This window comes from Odontesthes bonariensis, chromosome 11 (assembly GCF_027942865.1).
Source record: "Odontesthes bonariensis isolate fOdoBon6 chromosome 11, fOdoBon6.hap1, whole genome shotgun sequence".
NCBI classification, from domain to species: Eukaryota; Metazoa; Chordata; class Actinopteri; order Atheriniformes; family Atherinopsidae; genus Odontesthes; species Odontesthes bonariensis.
In genome coordinates, this window is record NC_134516.1 from 9,239,519 (window position 1) to 9,254,239 (window position 14,721).

Consider the following 14,721-nt stretch of genomic DNA (forward strand, 5'->3'; position numbering starts at 1 on the left):
TAATAACGAGTTAACTCGCCCAGCCCTAAAATACATATATATGTATTTAGACAATACTCTAGGTATTGTCACCACTTTACTGGCATTGATCCAACCTTACATTGAGATGAGCAGTGTTCCAAAAACTCTATATTTGTTTCCAGCTATCTCATTTCTTGTTCCAAGTATATACCAATAACTAAGCAAGTGTACGTGTAACTGTAACACCTAGACTGGCAAATGTATCCGCCACAATTTGAACTCTTAAAAAAGTCTTTCTTTTTTTTAAGAACTTTTTTTTACAAGATTTTATAAGGCTGCAGCTTAAAAGTTGTTGGAGACAAAGCGATACTGTAAACGAGAAAAACACTGAGCAGGACCAAAAGTTTATGAAGGCAGTAAGTTTAATCGTCTAATTTTCACCATGATGACACCGGATCATTTTGTGGCGGTGTCTTGGACTACACAATGTCCAATGACCATTGGATTTGGATTTTGAACACATTTACAGTTTTCCTCTTAAGTAATTTACAAATCTATAAACTAAGTTATGCCAAATTATGACCTATTTTCAGTTTATAATTGTTTTTGTCATTTTATCAACATAAAAACAACAACACAATTTGAGAAAAGTGCTGTTCAGTAAATTATCTTTAAATCAAATCTTGATTTTGGCGTGTTGTCAGGGTTTGAGTGGCCAAGAACTGGTTGAGCATATCGCTTTAGTTTAATTTATCAGTGTCCAGAAACCATCAGTTAGAGAGCGGGACAAAAAATCTGTAGGCTCAGCATTTGTCAAATCCCTGTCTCCCCAACAGCCAACAGGCTCATCAGAGTCATCCACCACTGGAGCACTTCATCAGTATTAACCAGCCCCATTCAGACCATCACTGGAGCCGGGACCAAGAGTCAAAGTAGTTGAGGCTGGAAGCAGGACTCTTTAGTGGAGAATATTCTTTACTACAGTGTACGTACATTCTTTAATATGGGTCATGCTCGCATGCATCAGAGGTAAGACCTTGAACAAAGAAACTGCGTGTCCCATCTGGCCTGGTGACGCCTCAGGATCCCCCAGGAGGAGCTGGAGAGTGTCGCTGGGGAGGGGGGTGTCGGGGTTTCTCGCCTGAACCTGTTGCCTGCGAGACTCGACCTCGGATAAGTGGCTGAAAATGGATGGAACCAAAAATATGAACCTTAAAGTACAAACAGGAGAAGTATATCGTGAAAAGTTAATGTGTGACTATGTGTGGCAGTATAGGGAAGAACTTATGGTTTAGGTAGTGGCCAAGAGAACAGAGAAATGTACCGGAATTTCTATAATTGGGTCTTAATTTTAGTTGCTATTTACTATTTAAAGTCCAATGACTTTAAAGTAATTTATCATTTTTGACACTAAATCTACAATGCACGCTCAGGACGGGAGATTGTACTGAAGAGAAGTTTCAGTGCAATCTGTTGGTTTCCATTGGAAGGAAATTTTGAATTGGCTCTGTATGTATGAATTTGACTCATTTTGAATTTAACTAATTGGATTTGATTGGAATATGATTACAATTAATTGGATTATAATTCGCTTGTCAAGTCCAGTGACCTCAACTACAAAGCAGAGTAGATATTTCAAAGATATCTTTAGAGGATTTGGTTCACCTAACCCAAGTTTTTCCAGAGATGGCTGGAGTTCCCATTAGATGATGAATTGCAATCACATTTCTGCTGCCTGAAGAGCAACACACCTGCAGTCAAAGCAAGAAGGACGGCTCATAAAAAAAGGAAAAAAAAGCCAACGGCCAGCATTTATTTTTTCCCATTGTTGGTAGACACAATGCGAATCAATGTGACGACATTAAAACACAAGTGGATATGATCCGTTTCCAGTTGTGCATTTTATTAAAAGAATGTTCTGCAGTTGCATTCTTAAAACATTTGGTAAAGGTTGAGCCTTGTTTTGTCAGATGCAACACAAGTTGTTTAAAGGGATTTTTGCACAATACAAGAACAAACATAAGAGCGATTCAAATCAGTGAGTGGCCTAATAGTACAACCCTAATTTGAAAAAAAAAAAAAAGAAGTTTGGACACTGAATGCAATGAATTGCTGTACCCATCAATCAATTTTCTTATTTGCAAAAACATTGAAAGGACATAGAACATAGCAAACCTATATTTTGAAATGGTATGATTTCATTAGAAATACTAGCTTTTCTTCAGTTTGACGGTGGAAACGCATCTAAATCACGTAGGGACAAGGCCATGTTTACTGCTGTGTAGCAATCCTTCTTCTTTTAACAACAGTTCATTTGTGTGGGAACTGAGGGGACCAGTTGCTGGGAAAGGAATGTTGTCCCATTATTGTCTTATGCAGAATTCTCGCTGCACAACAGTCCTGGATCTTCTCCGTTGTGTTTTGCATTTCATGGTGCTCCAAACATGTTCAGTTAATGAAAAGGCTGGATTGCAGGCAGGCCACTCCAACAGCCGGACTCTTCTACTATGAAGCCTTGCTGCTGTCACTGATGCAGAATTGGGTTTTATCTTTGTTTTCACAAAATATGCAAGGCCTCCCTGAAAAAGATGTCATCTGGAATATATGTTGCTCTAAAACCTGTGTATACTTTTAAGAATTAATGGTGCCTTTCAAAGTGTGCAAGAGGCCAATTCTGTAGACACTTATGCATCCCATACTATCAGAGACGTGAGCTTCTGAATGTAGCGCTATTAAAGAGTCAGGTTGACCCGCCTCTCTTTAGTCCAGAGGACACAGCATCCATAATTTTCAAAGATAATTTTCGTTTTTTATAAAAATAGAAAAAAATATTTTTTTATATTCCCTCAGTCCATTTACAAAATAACTATGTGATCACTGGAAGTATTCCTGGGCCCATGCGGTGATTTTCATGACAAAATCTTGCATTTTTTTTCAGGCAGGGCCGCTTCAGGCCTAGATTTTTGGCTATTTCTCTTGAACACAGAGATGTCTCCTGATTCTCTTACATTTGAATGGTAACTTGCCCTTAATAAAACTGAATATACGAAGTTTTCACAACTTTACATTGAGAACAATACTCTGAATTTGCTCAACAATTTGTTGCAGATTCTTGTATATCTATCTTTAGTTCTATACTTTTTAGTTTTACTGGAGGGTATGGAAGAGATGATTTTGTTAAAAAATCCTAATGTGTAAAATCTCAGAACTGGAAGGGGATACACTTTTTTTTTCATATGACTCTAAGCCATCCGCTGAAGTCACGAATACTGAATACCACAAGGCGATGGGGGAAAAAGGAACCAGTACTAGACTGGGGATAGCAATAGAGAGAAGATGAAGAAAACAATAAAAAAAAAAATTAAAAAAACACTGCCCAGTAGTTGGGCCATTGACCACAGATCAGAAAGTTTTAGCTCCAGGACCAGAAATGCCTGCAGGAAGAGAAAAGCACAAACGACGGAGAAGCGACACAAAGTTGACAACATTCAACAATAACATACAAATGCAAAACATGGGCAAGAGGAAAGTGGAGGGGAGCAGCTCTGCTGATAATAGGAGGGCTTCCGAAGGCCTTGGCCTATGTCAGTAAAATGAAGGGATGGTTCAGGGTCACCTGACCTAGCACTAACTTTAAGCTTTAAAAGGTCGGGTTTTTTTGCCTCATATTAAAAGCATCAGGGTTATGCCTTGTAAACCCAAACTGAAAATTCTTCTTACCTTTCTACTTTTCAGAAATGTCACTTTACTTTGAGTTTTTGGAGTCTTATGGAACTATGATATTTTTGCCAAATTAATAACATCTTATGTAGGAAGAAGGATTTAGAATTCTATTCGATATTTTACGGGGAGCCAGTGAACATAAGTTAAAAGTAGAATATGATCGTCTCTCCTTCAAGTTCAAATGCTCTTGAGGATTACCTCTTGTATACAGGTAGTTGAGTAGTTAATTAATGGAAGAGGTCCAGAGAAAAATGTAGACATTTGCATTCTCACATGCAGCTCCTCGTGTTTATGAAAATCTCGGGGCTGCAGCGCATCTGGGTTATGTTTACTGTCTCAAAGGATCACACACACCTACACAAAATCAGGTGTACTGTCACTGTTATAGTGAGGTTATTAAAAAGTAAAGACTTACCTGTAAAGTACAGGCAGTTCTCTCTCTTGCTCAAACCAACAGTATAATACTGATTCCTAAAGCTAAATAAAAGGTACTGTCTTTCTCCTCCCCCTGCTCCTCTCTAAGTCTCTTCCTCATTTCCAACGCCTACCTATCCTTCCCCGTCGGTTTCAGGCTTTTGTACTCCATCCGTATGGTCATGAATATGGAAATGTGTCCTCTCTTTTTGATTACACCTCTCTTTTTTTTTGTAGTCAGGAGGGTGAAAAACCCTTTTGGATGATGTCAAGGCTCCTTTGCTCCCTGAAACAGAAAAGGAGGGGGAAGGGAGCCAAAGGCAGGGAGCATGATCTCCACCTTGTCTAGTACAGCTCTGCCAAGTTTTCAAGTAGCAAGTCGGACTAGACGGGAAATAATCTGAGCTTAACTTCAAAATAAAGGTGCCAAAAATGACAAGTCCCTTCCCACCTGCTATTTTTTTTCCCCAAAGCAAATTGTGTAACTATTCAGTTTATTTAGCTATAAGGTTCCTGAGCCAGATTAACCTGCTATATGGGACTGGACCCATGGCTCCAAGGGTCCAATAGTTTGGATAGTAGTCCAAAAAAAAGTGGGACTGGGTGAATTTCACTGAGCTGGCAGATGAGGATGACCACAGTAAAATATAATGGTGATATCTGAAGAGGTGTGGGGGGATTTAAATTGATGAATTAAAGTAAATTAATAATTGATTTCACTGAGCCCAGTCTTTACCTAATTTATAACTCTTGGGGTCTGGAGAGACAAGGAGGATGGTACAGAGAGATTCAGAGGAAAAAGTCATCACTTTCAAAGCATTACTAGCTGATATTCAACTTTCACTCTAAATCTTTCAAAATCTGCACATGGTAACAGCTGCAATGGTTATTTCCTGCATTTTGTCACTGAAAATTCATTGATTTCCCTTCCCTGTTTGGAAATTAGATGAAAAAAAGATCTATACAGAATCATAGATTGCAAGGAGGCTAAGAAACCAAACTATGTGAAATGATCTATTTTTCTATCAACCCCTTCACATTTCGGTGAGCCTCTTTCAAATTGTAAAATCTGCACACAATAAACTGCGCTGTCAACCGATGCATGATGTTTGGGACTTTGGGACATCTTTCTTTTTTTTTAAATCAGATTTAAAATGTGTCCTATGAAAGAGATTCATGAAAAGCATCAAATGGACTGGATTTAGTGTGTTTAGTATGGTGCTGACCATTTGCCATAAAAAAAATAAAAAAAATTGACAAGTCGCTGCAATGTTGACGAGAAAGTTGAGGACGCGGATAATTGATGGTTAACTGGATAAAATCGTGTATCTTTAGCCCCGTTCATCTTGCTCATTCAAAGGGAAGACTGATGCCCCATTTGCTTAAAACTGGGGCACCTGTTTGTAAATTTAGAGGCAGAATTAGCCTCCAAGCCAGTAATAGTGGTAGTCGCACAGCAGAACTGACAAGTGACGAGCCAATGACACCATAATTGGAATTTGGTATTTCATGAAAGACACTGAGGGGTTTTTGAATGGGAATCTGTAAAAGATGCCTCGGTATGTCATTGGTATGGGTACTTTTGCTTTGACTTAACGTCCAACAGCAGATGTCCACTTGGACACTTTTTCACCACTGTCTTAGGTCTTTGTGAAATATAATCTGTCACTTGACTCGGCATAGTAAGATAGCCACCGTAAACTGGAAAAGCACCAACAAGCCCATTCAGACATGGGTTGTTATGGCCAGATTTAATCAGTTTAATGGAATAGAATGAATGTCCTAAATGGTGAATGGACTGTACTCGTATATGACTTTTCTAGCCACTCAAAGTGCTTTTACACTTATATGCTCATAAAGCACTTCTTAGTTCATACAGTATTACAGGCTATGCAGTGCTTTTTCCTCTATCACACACATTCAACCTATTATATTATCATTCTCACTCCAGGATAAAAGGCCTTAGGACTGCGTTGACATCACAATGCACTTGATGAACAAGGATTCTATCATGGTTATGCGTGTGCTCTCCATTGTTTCTCTGTACACCAGTTCCACTTGTTGTTACGTATTGCTGCCCCTTGGGGTAAGTCTCTAAAATATGCGGAAACCTTCCCTATCCTTTCTCCTACATGTAGACTACTCTCGCTTCTGTTGGTGCTGTCCTTCAGCTTTGCTCTAAAGCAGGAACAAAATGAAACGACAAAAAAAAAAAGTCATTGTGGAAAAATATCTCCCATGACCTCCTGAGTAACTCCACCAAGGCTACACCAAGGATGCTTATTTCTGCAGTGGTGTACCCTGCCTTTTGCCCAATGGCAGCTGGGATAAGCTCCAGGTCCTCTATGACCCTGAATTGGGTGACGTGGATATAGAAAAGTGATGAACAGATTAATAGTTTACAACTGGTTCAGTATGTAAATGGCAGAAGGGGGCAATTGACTTTTTGTGCTGCTCAGTTGACTATAATAGTCTCTGAGCATGACATGGAAAAAAAGTGAGGTGTCATTCTGACCTGAGGAGGCTGGTTATATTGGCATGCAATTGATGGTCCATTACTTTCGTTTCGATGAAACTTGATTCATAACTCATCTTTGTAATCCTTATTCCCAGGTTTACGAGTCGCATAATGAAAGAGACGCAATTTAAACAATCATGAAACGTTATTAATACTGTAAACTTAATTTGAACATTTTTGGAGGGGACCTCTGGAGTCGCATTACTTTGTGTACAAATTTCACTTGCAGAATAAATTTGTTCCTCCAAGGTTGTGTCGACTAGCTAGCAAATAACCCTGGTTATTATTACACGTGGTTTTCCATCAAACACGACAGCAATGCAGTTACACGGACTATAAGTGGGAGATACTGAATGGCCTTTCACATCTATGGTCACATCTATGGCCATAATATAACACAAAAAAGAAATATCTATCATACTGGGTACAAACTATTTACTGCAAATCCATGTTCCAACCCTAAACTCCAGCTGTATCTGTGTACTGCAGAAGGCCATTGGCCTATCTTCTCTTTACTTTTTAGAATTTTGAAAACCTGACATCTTTGGATAACAGTTCATCACCCTTTTAGACTTTCAAACAGTGAGCTTAACTGAGAACAGTCCCATATACATTTAATTTTATATATATATACAGTATATATACACCATTCTGTCTGTGGACATTGTCTCTGCAATTGGAACCAAATAGTTCAAACTTGCATTTGTTGTTCTGGAGAACTTGCATCCATCATAGGTCCAATTTTTGAGTGATTTTCCCACTTATATCTCTTTTTTCTTGTTCTGTGGATGAAGTAGTGTTTTTTTTTTGCAGATACCCAATCCTTCTGACCAGCCTTCCTCAAACGCCTTTTCACAGTTGTCAGAGTTTTGTCAGGGTTTTGACCTCGTCGTATTGATTTTTCTCCCTTATTTGTGGAGCTGATCTCTCTCACTGGTGAACATGATATGTGTATCCTCTGCTTTTGTTGTTACCCTCTTTCTTCCGGACCTTTTTCTATCATAACCTCCACTTTTTTCTCGTCTCTTTAGAGTGAAGTGAACTTCTTGTTGGACAGCCTAGGTGTCGTTTTGTAATTTCTCTCTCGGTGTATCCTTCTTTTCTCAATGTACAAATCTGTGTTCTACTTTCTTTACGAAGTTGTTTCTTCCTCACCATTTCTGTGGTAGTTTGTCAGAGATATGAACACAGTTGAACTTTATTGAGATTTTTGTATGCAAACTCCCAAAAGCCAAAGAGCTTAAGTGAATAATGCAAACTGGGATTTGTTTTTTACTTTTACCCTGAAACTATTTTTTTTATATATATATGTATATATATATATATATATATATATATATATGTATACATATATATGTGTATGTGTGTATATATATGTGTGTATGTGTGTATATATATGTATACATATATGTATATATATATATATATATACATATATATGTATACATATATATGTGTATGTGTGTATATATATATCTATATGTATACATATAGATATATATATATGTGTATGTGTGGATATATATGTGTGTATGTGTGTATATATATGTATACATATATGTATATATATATATATATATATATGTGTATGTGTGTATATATATATCTATATGTATACATATAGATATATATATATGTGTATGTGTGTATATATATGTGTGTATGTGTGTATATATATATCTATATGTATACATATAGATATATATATATATGTGTATGTGTGTATATATATATGTATACATATATGTATATATATGTATATGTATACATATATGTATTTATATATATATATATATATATATATATATATATATATATATATTATTGAAAAAGTAGAAATAATATAATAATATAAAATATTAAAAAAATAATATAAAAATAATATTACTAGTGAAATTTTTTTTATTATTATTTATTTTGTTTTGTTTTTCAATTCTGAAAAATAATGGGAAAACCAGCACAGTACCCTCGTGCTGAAAGTCGAGCTCTTATTTTGAATGGTTAGGTGGAAATAAGTCTTTCCTGTAGTCCCGTGAAAAAAAAAAAAAAAAAAAAAAGATCTGATGCCTTGCCTCTGCAATCCCACTGCTGCTACTTGCAGAGAGGAATACACAAAACACGCCGAGGAACACAACCCCCTCACGGTAGTTTCCAGCGACTCTCTCCGGTGATTATATAGGACGCCCGTTTGGATCACGGAACCAGTCGGTGTTTGGATTTTTTTTTTTTTTTTTTTTTCTTTTCCAAAAAACCTCGAATCAGTTCATTTCCTCCGTTCTCGGGGGGCTCTGCTGGTTTGCGGCGATGCGGGAGCAGCTTCGAAAGTGAGTACTACTAAGGGCCGGGGAATGTTTCTGGTGTGGCGGTGAGGACTGTGTTCCTCATGCAGAAAATCTGTTCAAACAGGCAACACATTGGCAATGGAGGCAGTAAGCTTGAGATGCTGTCAGTCCGCAAAAAAAAACACCACAGTAGCTACTTGTTTTGAAAATGTGCTAGCATAGACCTCAAATAATTAAAAAAAATAGAAAATAATGAACACATTCAGGAATGTGGACAGCCTTATTTTCATTTCTTAGGATGACACTGGCTGTAAATATCCAGAATACTTGTCGAATTATCGTAGCATAGCGTATATAATGCATTTTTGGTCGAGCACGAATCGTTCAGCAACAAATATTTTTGACTGAGCGTTTGCATTGTTATTAAGTCTATTGTAGGGAGCACGGTGCTGTTCTTCTTAACCCACGAAATAGAAAGTGGGCTAATGGCAAGTCGTCGTTGTTATCCTAACGAGTAACCAGGCGAGGCTTACGGTGAGTGAGACTCTCCGACCCCCCTGTCTCCTCATCGTTTCTGGCTTCTTGCTGCCATATTGGAATGAAACGAAGCTAACGGAATCTGCAGAGCAAGGCATCAAACTCTAGCAAACACAGCTCATTGCTGCGTGCGTATATGACTCATATGTGGTATTTGTGTATTTGTATTTATATATACGTGTTCTTCTCGCACGAAATAACGTTTGCTGAGCTTTTCCCGAGAGAGAATAGCTTTAATAGGAAAGCCATTGATGCACCAGTGGTACATTCCTTTGCAGTCCCAAACGCTTACTGGAAGGTGCACACCTGGTCGCCTCCCGAGCAAAGCGAGAGTGCCCGTGTCTGAGTTAGTGAGCTTTGCACGGTGCATGCAGGAAGGTACACAGTAAAATGGACCGTACTTGTGTGGGGCTTTTGTAGTCCAGCTGACCACTTAAAGCGCGTTCACACCACATGCCACATTAGCCCATTCACTCACACAGCACGTCCGCATCGGCCACAGAGTTTCCTTCTTCATGCATCGGTAGGCAACGTTCAAGAAGCCGGGAGTCGAACCACTGATTAAGATCATATTTATTGTCATGCATACCTCCGCTTTTAAGCCACCCAGGTTGGCACCTGTTGACACATGCACATGCACAGGGTCACACACTCATAGAGACAGCCATTCACGGGGAGCATGCGGGTACGGTGCCTTGCTCAAGGGACATGGAGGTGGACTGACTGCCCTCCAGCTGTCAGTTTCACCAATCTTTTTGAGTGGCGAGAGTGAGAATCCAACCGCCAACCAGTGGCGGATCTAGGATATTTCTGAGCAAGGGGCCACAGTGTTCATAGAGGGGCCAAGTATTTGTCCAACACCCTTGCACACAATTCCCTGTTTTGGTAAGGTACTGTATATACATTTCACCAGTCACACCATGTTCAAACACTTAATTAAACACGTAATTTAAAAAAAAACAAAAAACTCCTAACCAATTTTACATGCATTTTTACTGTACATAGACAAAATGCTCTCAAACACACACAGCATGTGAGAAAATCCAGCATTTTATTTCATTTTTTAAAGAATACTATGTAACATTTCTACCTTAAAATAACGGCTTGAAAAAAATTGTGCGGCTGGAATGAGTTTTAATATTACGATTGGCCTGTCTCCTATGCCCTTCGGGGGTCCGAGTTGGAAAAACTGCGCTATGTAACTTTGCTGGACCGGCCCGGGAGCTGTGAGGAAGTACTTTGACTTGCTTTCTGGCACACCTACCGCAAAAACAAATAGACCCCTCTCACGCTCCCAGGTACATTTGATTACTCTTACCTTCTTGGTCGACATAGCTTGCACCTTCTGACTCCTCGCCGGTTCGTCAACAAACGTGAAAGCGAAAGGGTGTTGTATTTACGACAGTGTAACCGTACATTACCTTCAAGCCTGTAGGGGGAGCTCCATAGTGGGCTTTTTGAGAAGTTACATTGTATTGCTTTAAAACCTTTTTACTTTTTCACAAATACTGTCAGTTCAAAACATCTCTCCCACAAACATACACAAAGTTGCATGTGGGTGACTACTGTACATTTCACTCCTCTAAAACAGCATTATTCTTCGTTTTTTGTGACGGGAACTGAACCGGACAAAAGACGGACGAGTGACAGGACAGGGGCACGTCAGGGGGCCAATCAGATTTCAGCTGGGGCCAATGCCCCTGTGGCCCCGCCCCTGCCGCCAACCTTCAGTTATTGGACGACCCCCTCTAACCACTACATGCACCTCATACATGCACCTGTAATTTCTATAATCTAAAATGTTCCTTTCGGTGGAGAAAGAATGCCCACGTTTTAAATGCAATATATGTACTTAAATGCACTTTTATACTGTTCAATGGAGGTCCCAGTCTCCTCACGATCTTAGCACGAGTCTGGTTATTCTGTACCAATAACACGTGGAATACTGTTGACATGAAGCTTAAGGATGCGGACTGACTGATTAGGATTGTTGGCACCAATGTGATCACGGGAATGTGTGTGCTTGGACTAAATAGATCCTTTGGATATGAAACCACATTCACACAAACTCAGATTGAATTAGTTGCTTGATAGCATGCTGGTGTGCTCAGACATGTATGATGAATGCTAGAGTCCTAATCTGTGATTTATTTAGTTTTTTTTTTTTTTTGGGGGGGGGATAAATTCCAGCGTTTAGAAACTCTTATGGAATGAACCTTCTGACATTGAAGCCACAGGCCTTTGCTGTTCTGGCTTCATTTTTTTAATATTTAAACTGCCTCTCAGTACAACATAAAGGTGCTTTCGGACCGCAGGAACTTTGCCATTGATATTTAAGGAGGGGAGGAAAAAAAAAACGGTTACTGATTTAAGGGGGTTACTGATTTACTTGCATTTTAAAAGTCCAGTTTTAATCATTATTTCCAGTGTCTTGTAAGCACTTCCTACCCTACAACCTACTGCAAGCGACTTTACAGTATATCATACTTTGTGTTCCAGTATGTTATGTGTTATCAAAATCTAGGTCTCTGGTGAGCAATTTATTACAATAAATACTAACATAAAGAAGCTATTCCTCCAGTTCCACCAAGAACACTCTCTTTATACAGATATATACCGTATAGATATAGTTACCTGCAAAGGAAAATGCAAGAAATGCTTTCTCAATAGCAGTGATGAACCAGGCAGATGTACGCCGCTTAACTTGTAATAATGCATGTGTACAATTTATTACTGTGATTAATTATACATTAACACTATTAAATAATTGTATGACATATTTATTTACAACATAACAACAAATAACATATGCAATGTCAACACACCAAAAGTGGCCCTTAGAGTTCAGTGTAGTGGACAAGACTGACCAGAAGACTGGGTGCAGGTAACTTTCCGCAGCATTGTTTCAGTGACCAGATTCCTCTTCATACATCTTATTCACACAGCTATAAGTTTTCCCAACAACAGAACAGAACTGTTCAACTGGAAAGCATTCAATTAACAAAGTAAGAAGAACCATCAGGAGTACCCGCAAGTAGACAAACGGAGAGAGTGGCTCACTGAGTGCATTACAGTCTGTGGACTCAAAGCAATCCCCACGGAGAATCTTCAGCTCCCTGCAACCAGTCTCTGTGGTCACAAGTTGCGGCTGAACAGTGAGTTCAGTTCAAAGTGAGAATAACCAGTATGTGGTCCGATTTGCCTGATGGATGCAGGGCAGAGGAACTGAATGCATATTCCACTACGACATGCAACAGCAGCTACAGCGGTTTTCAGAGGGCCATGATCTGAAAATGTCCAAGGGCCAACAGTCGCTGCTGACATCATTTTGAACTATAACAATTGTACGTAAGTACACTGTTTTAAAACCATTTTATTTTCAATAAGGCAGTAGCTGTGAATAATTAATGGTTGTTTATGCCTTTGGCAGACGCTTTTATCCAAAGCGACTTACAAATGAGGATATAACATTACAGCTAACATCAAAGCTAACAATAAGCTACGTAGAAGGAAACCACAAGTCAGACTCTGTCACAGGTGACAGTGTAGAGATGGAGTGCAGGCATAGAGGGAAGTACAGAAAGAGAAAGTGTAGTAGAGGGAGTGTAGGGTAAGTGCTAAGGTAGGAGATGCTCTCTGAAGAGCTGGGTCTTCAAGAGTTTCTTGAAGATATTCAGGGACGCCCCTGTTCTGGTAGCGCTCGGTAGGTCATTCAACCATTGTGGAACGACACATGAAAAGAGTTTGGATGGTCTTGTGCCTGGTGTAGGCACTGCTAGACGACAATCCTGTGACGACCGGAGTGTCTGAGTTGTGACATAAGCCTTTGCGAGAGCATTCAAATAGATGGGAGCCGTTCCATTAAGGACTTTGTAGGCTTGAATTTGATGCGGGCGGCTAAGGGTAGCCAGTGGAGCTCAATGAACAGAGGGGTGACGTGTGCTCTTTTCGGATGATCGAAAGACCAGGCGCCGCGTTCTGGACCATCTGCAGCGGTTTCACAGCACAGGCTGGGAGACCAGTTAAAAGAGAGTTGCAGTAGTCAAGGCGGGAGATGACCATAGACTACACCAGGGGCTGGGTGGCGTGTTGGCTTAGGTACAGCCTGATCTTTCTTATGTTTAGCTATGCGAAGCGGCACGATCGAGCAACGGAAGCAACGTGATCTTTGAAGGTTAGTTGGTCATCAATCATGACACCCAAGTTTCTAGCTACCTTTGATGGAGCAAGAGTTAGGGATTCAGTTTGGATGCAGATGCTGTTGTGTATGGTTGGTTTGGCTGGGAAGACAAGCAGTTTGGTTTTAGAGAGGTTTAGTTGGAGGTGATGGGCTTTCATCCATTTCGATATGTCAGAGAGACGGTCTGAGATTCGTGCTGAGACCGTGTGGTCGTCAGGTGGGAGTGACAGAGCTGGCTATTGTCAGCATAGCATTGGTATGAGGGGTATTTAAATAGCAATGTAACCAAATATAAGGAATTCAACTGTGAACAAACTTGTTCTGGCTTTCTTTCCCATCTAGAAAGTTAGATAACATAAAACACTAGCTGTCGAGAATACCTAAAGGTGTACTACCGAGAAAATGAAATATTTTTTACTTAAAGTCAGTCTTAACCGACAGGTGTTTCTGAAAAAGTTTTAGCTTGGTTCCAGAGGCCTTGATTTGTACATTTACTTGGCAGTTGTTTTTGTTTTCAATTGAAAAAATATTGTAATTTTATCTCTACCGGAAGCGACGGCCAGCTAGGCAGAATTATTAAGTAGTTCTTCCACCGTTAGGTGTAAAGAGGAATTGCATGTGTATGATTTACTAAAATAATGCAATTTTTGGACACAAGAATTCGGCCGTAGAAAATCTGACTGTGCCCCATAATTTGCCCCCCGGCTAGAATTTGGACATGTCTCGCATGGAATAAATCCAAGTTTTTGTTTTCTATAGTGGAGCGGGTTAACTGAAAGGTTCGAAGTACAGCAGACTAAGTTGGAAATCGCCATGAAGGAATTGAAATGTTTTGTTTGTAGCCTGGCAACAACTGAGCCTATGACATCACAGTCTGTGTCAAAAAGCGGTGCCAGGTAATAAATAAACAGCCTCTAGAATAACAGGTGAACTCTCTCGATCGTAATATGGACCTAAATTTCCCGCTAAAGGTGCCTGGGTACGTCACCTCTTATTCTCGGTGGCGTTTAACGTGAAAAGACGCAAGCAATTTGAAAAACTGCGCAGGCTGTTGTAATACTAATCTCACAATATGCAAGCTCAAGGAGCACAGCCAACCCGACTAG

At 39.6% G+C, this 14,721-nt stretch overlaps 1 protein-coding gene and 1 long non-coding RNA gene across 5 annotated transcripts in view; one reads left to right on the forward strand and one right to left on the reverse strand.

Moving 5' to 3' along the window:
* The window catches only part of LOC142391332 (uncharacterized), a 397,679-nt gene that overhangs the window by 345,020 nt on the left and 37,938 nt on the right, over positions 1-14,721 (reverse strand). The gene's annotated exons all lie outside the window — the stretch shown is intronic.
* dmd (dystrophin) overlaps positions 1-14,721 on the forward strand; it is a 215,905-nt gene that overhangs the window by 170,471 nt on the left and 30,713 nt on the right. For 2 of the 4 annotated variants that reach the window (XM_075477435.1, XM_075477433.1), the window contains exon 1: positions 8,711-8,940. The exons of the other annotated variants lie outside the window; for them this stretch is intronic. In XM_075477435.1, coding sequence (XP_075333550.1) covers positions 8,921-8,940 — 20 coding nt within the window. In that variant the 5' untranslated portion in view covers positions 8,711-8,920. Of the gene's footprint in view, positions 1-8,710; positions 8,941-14,721 lie in introns of those variants that run through there. 4 annotated transcript variants of the gene reach the window in all.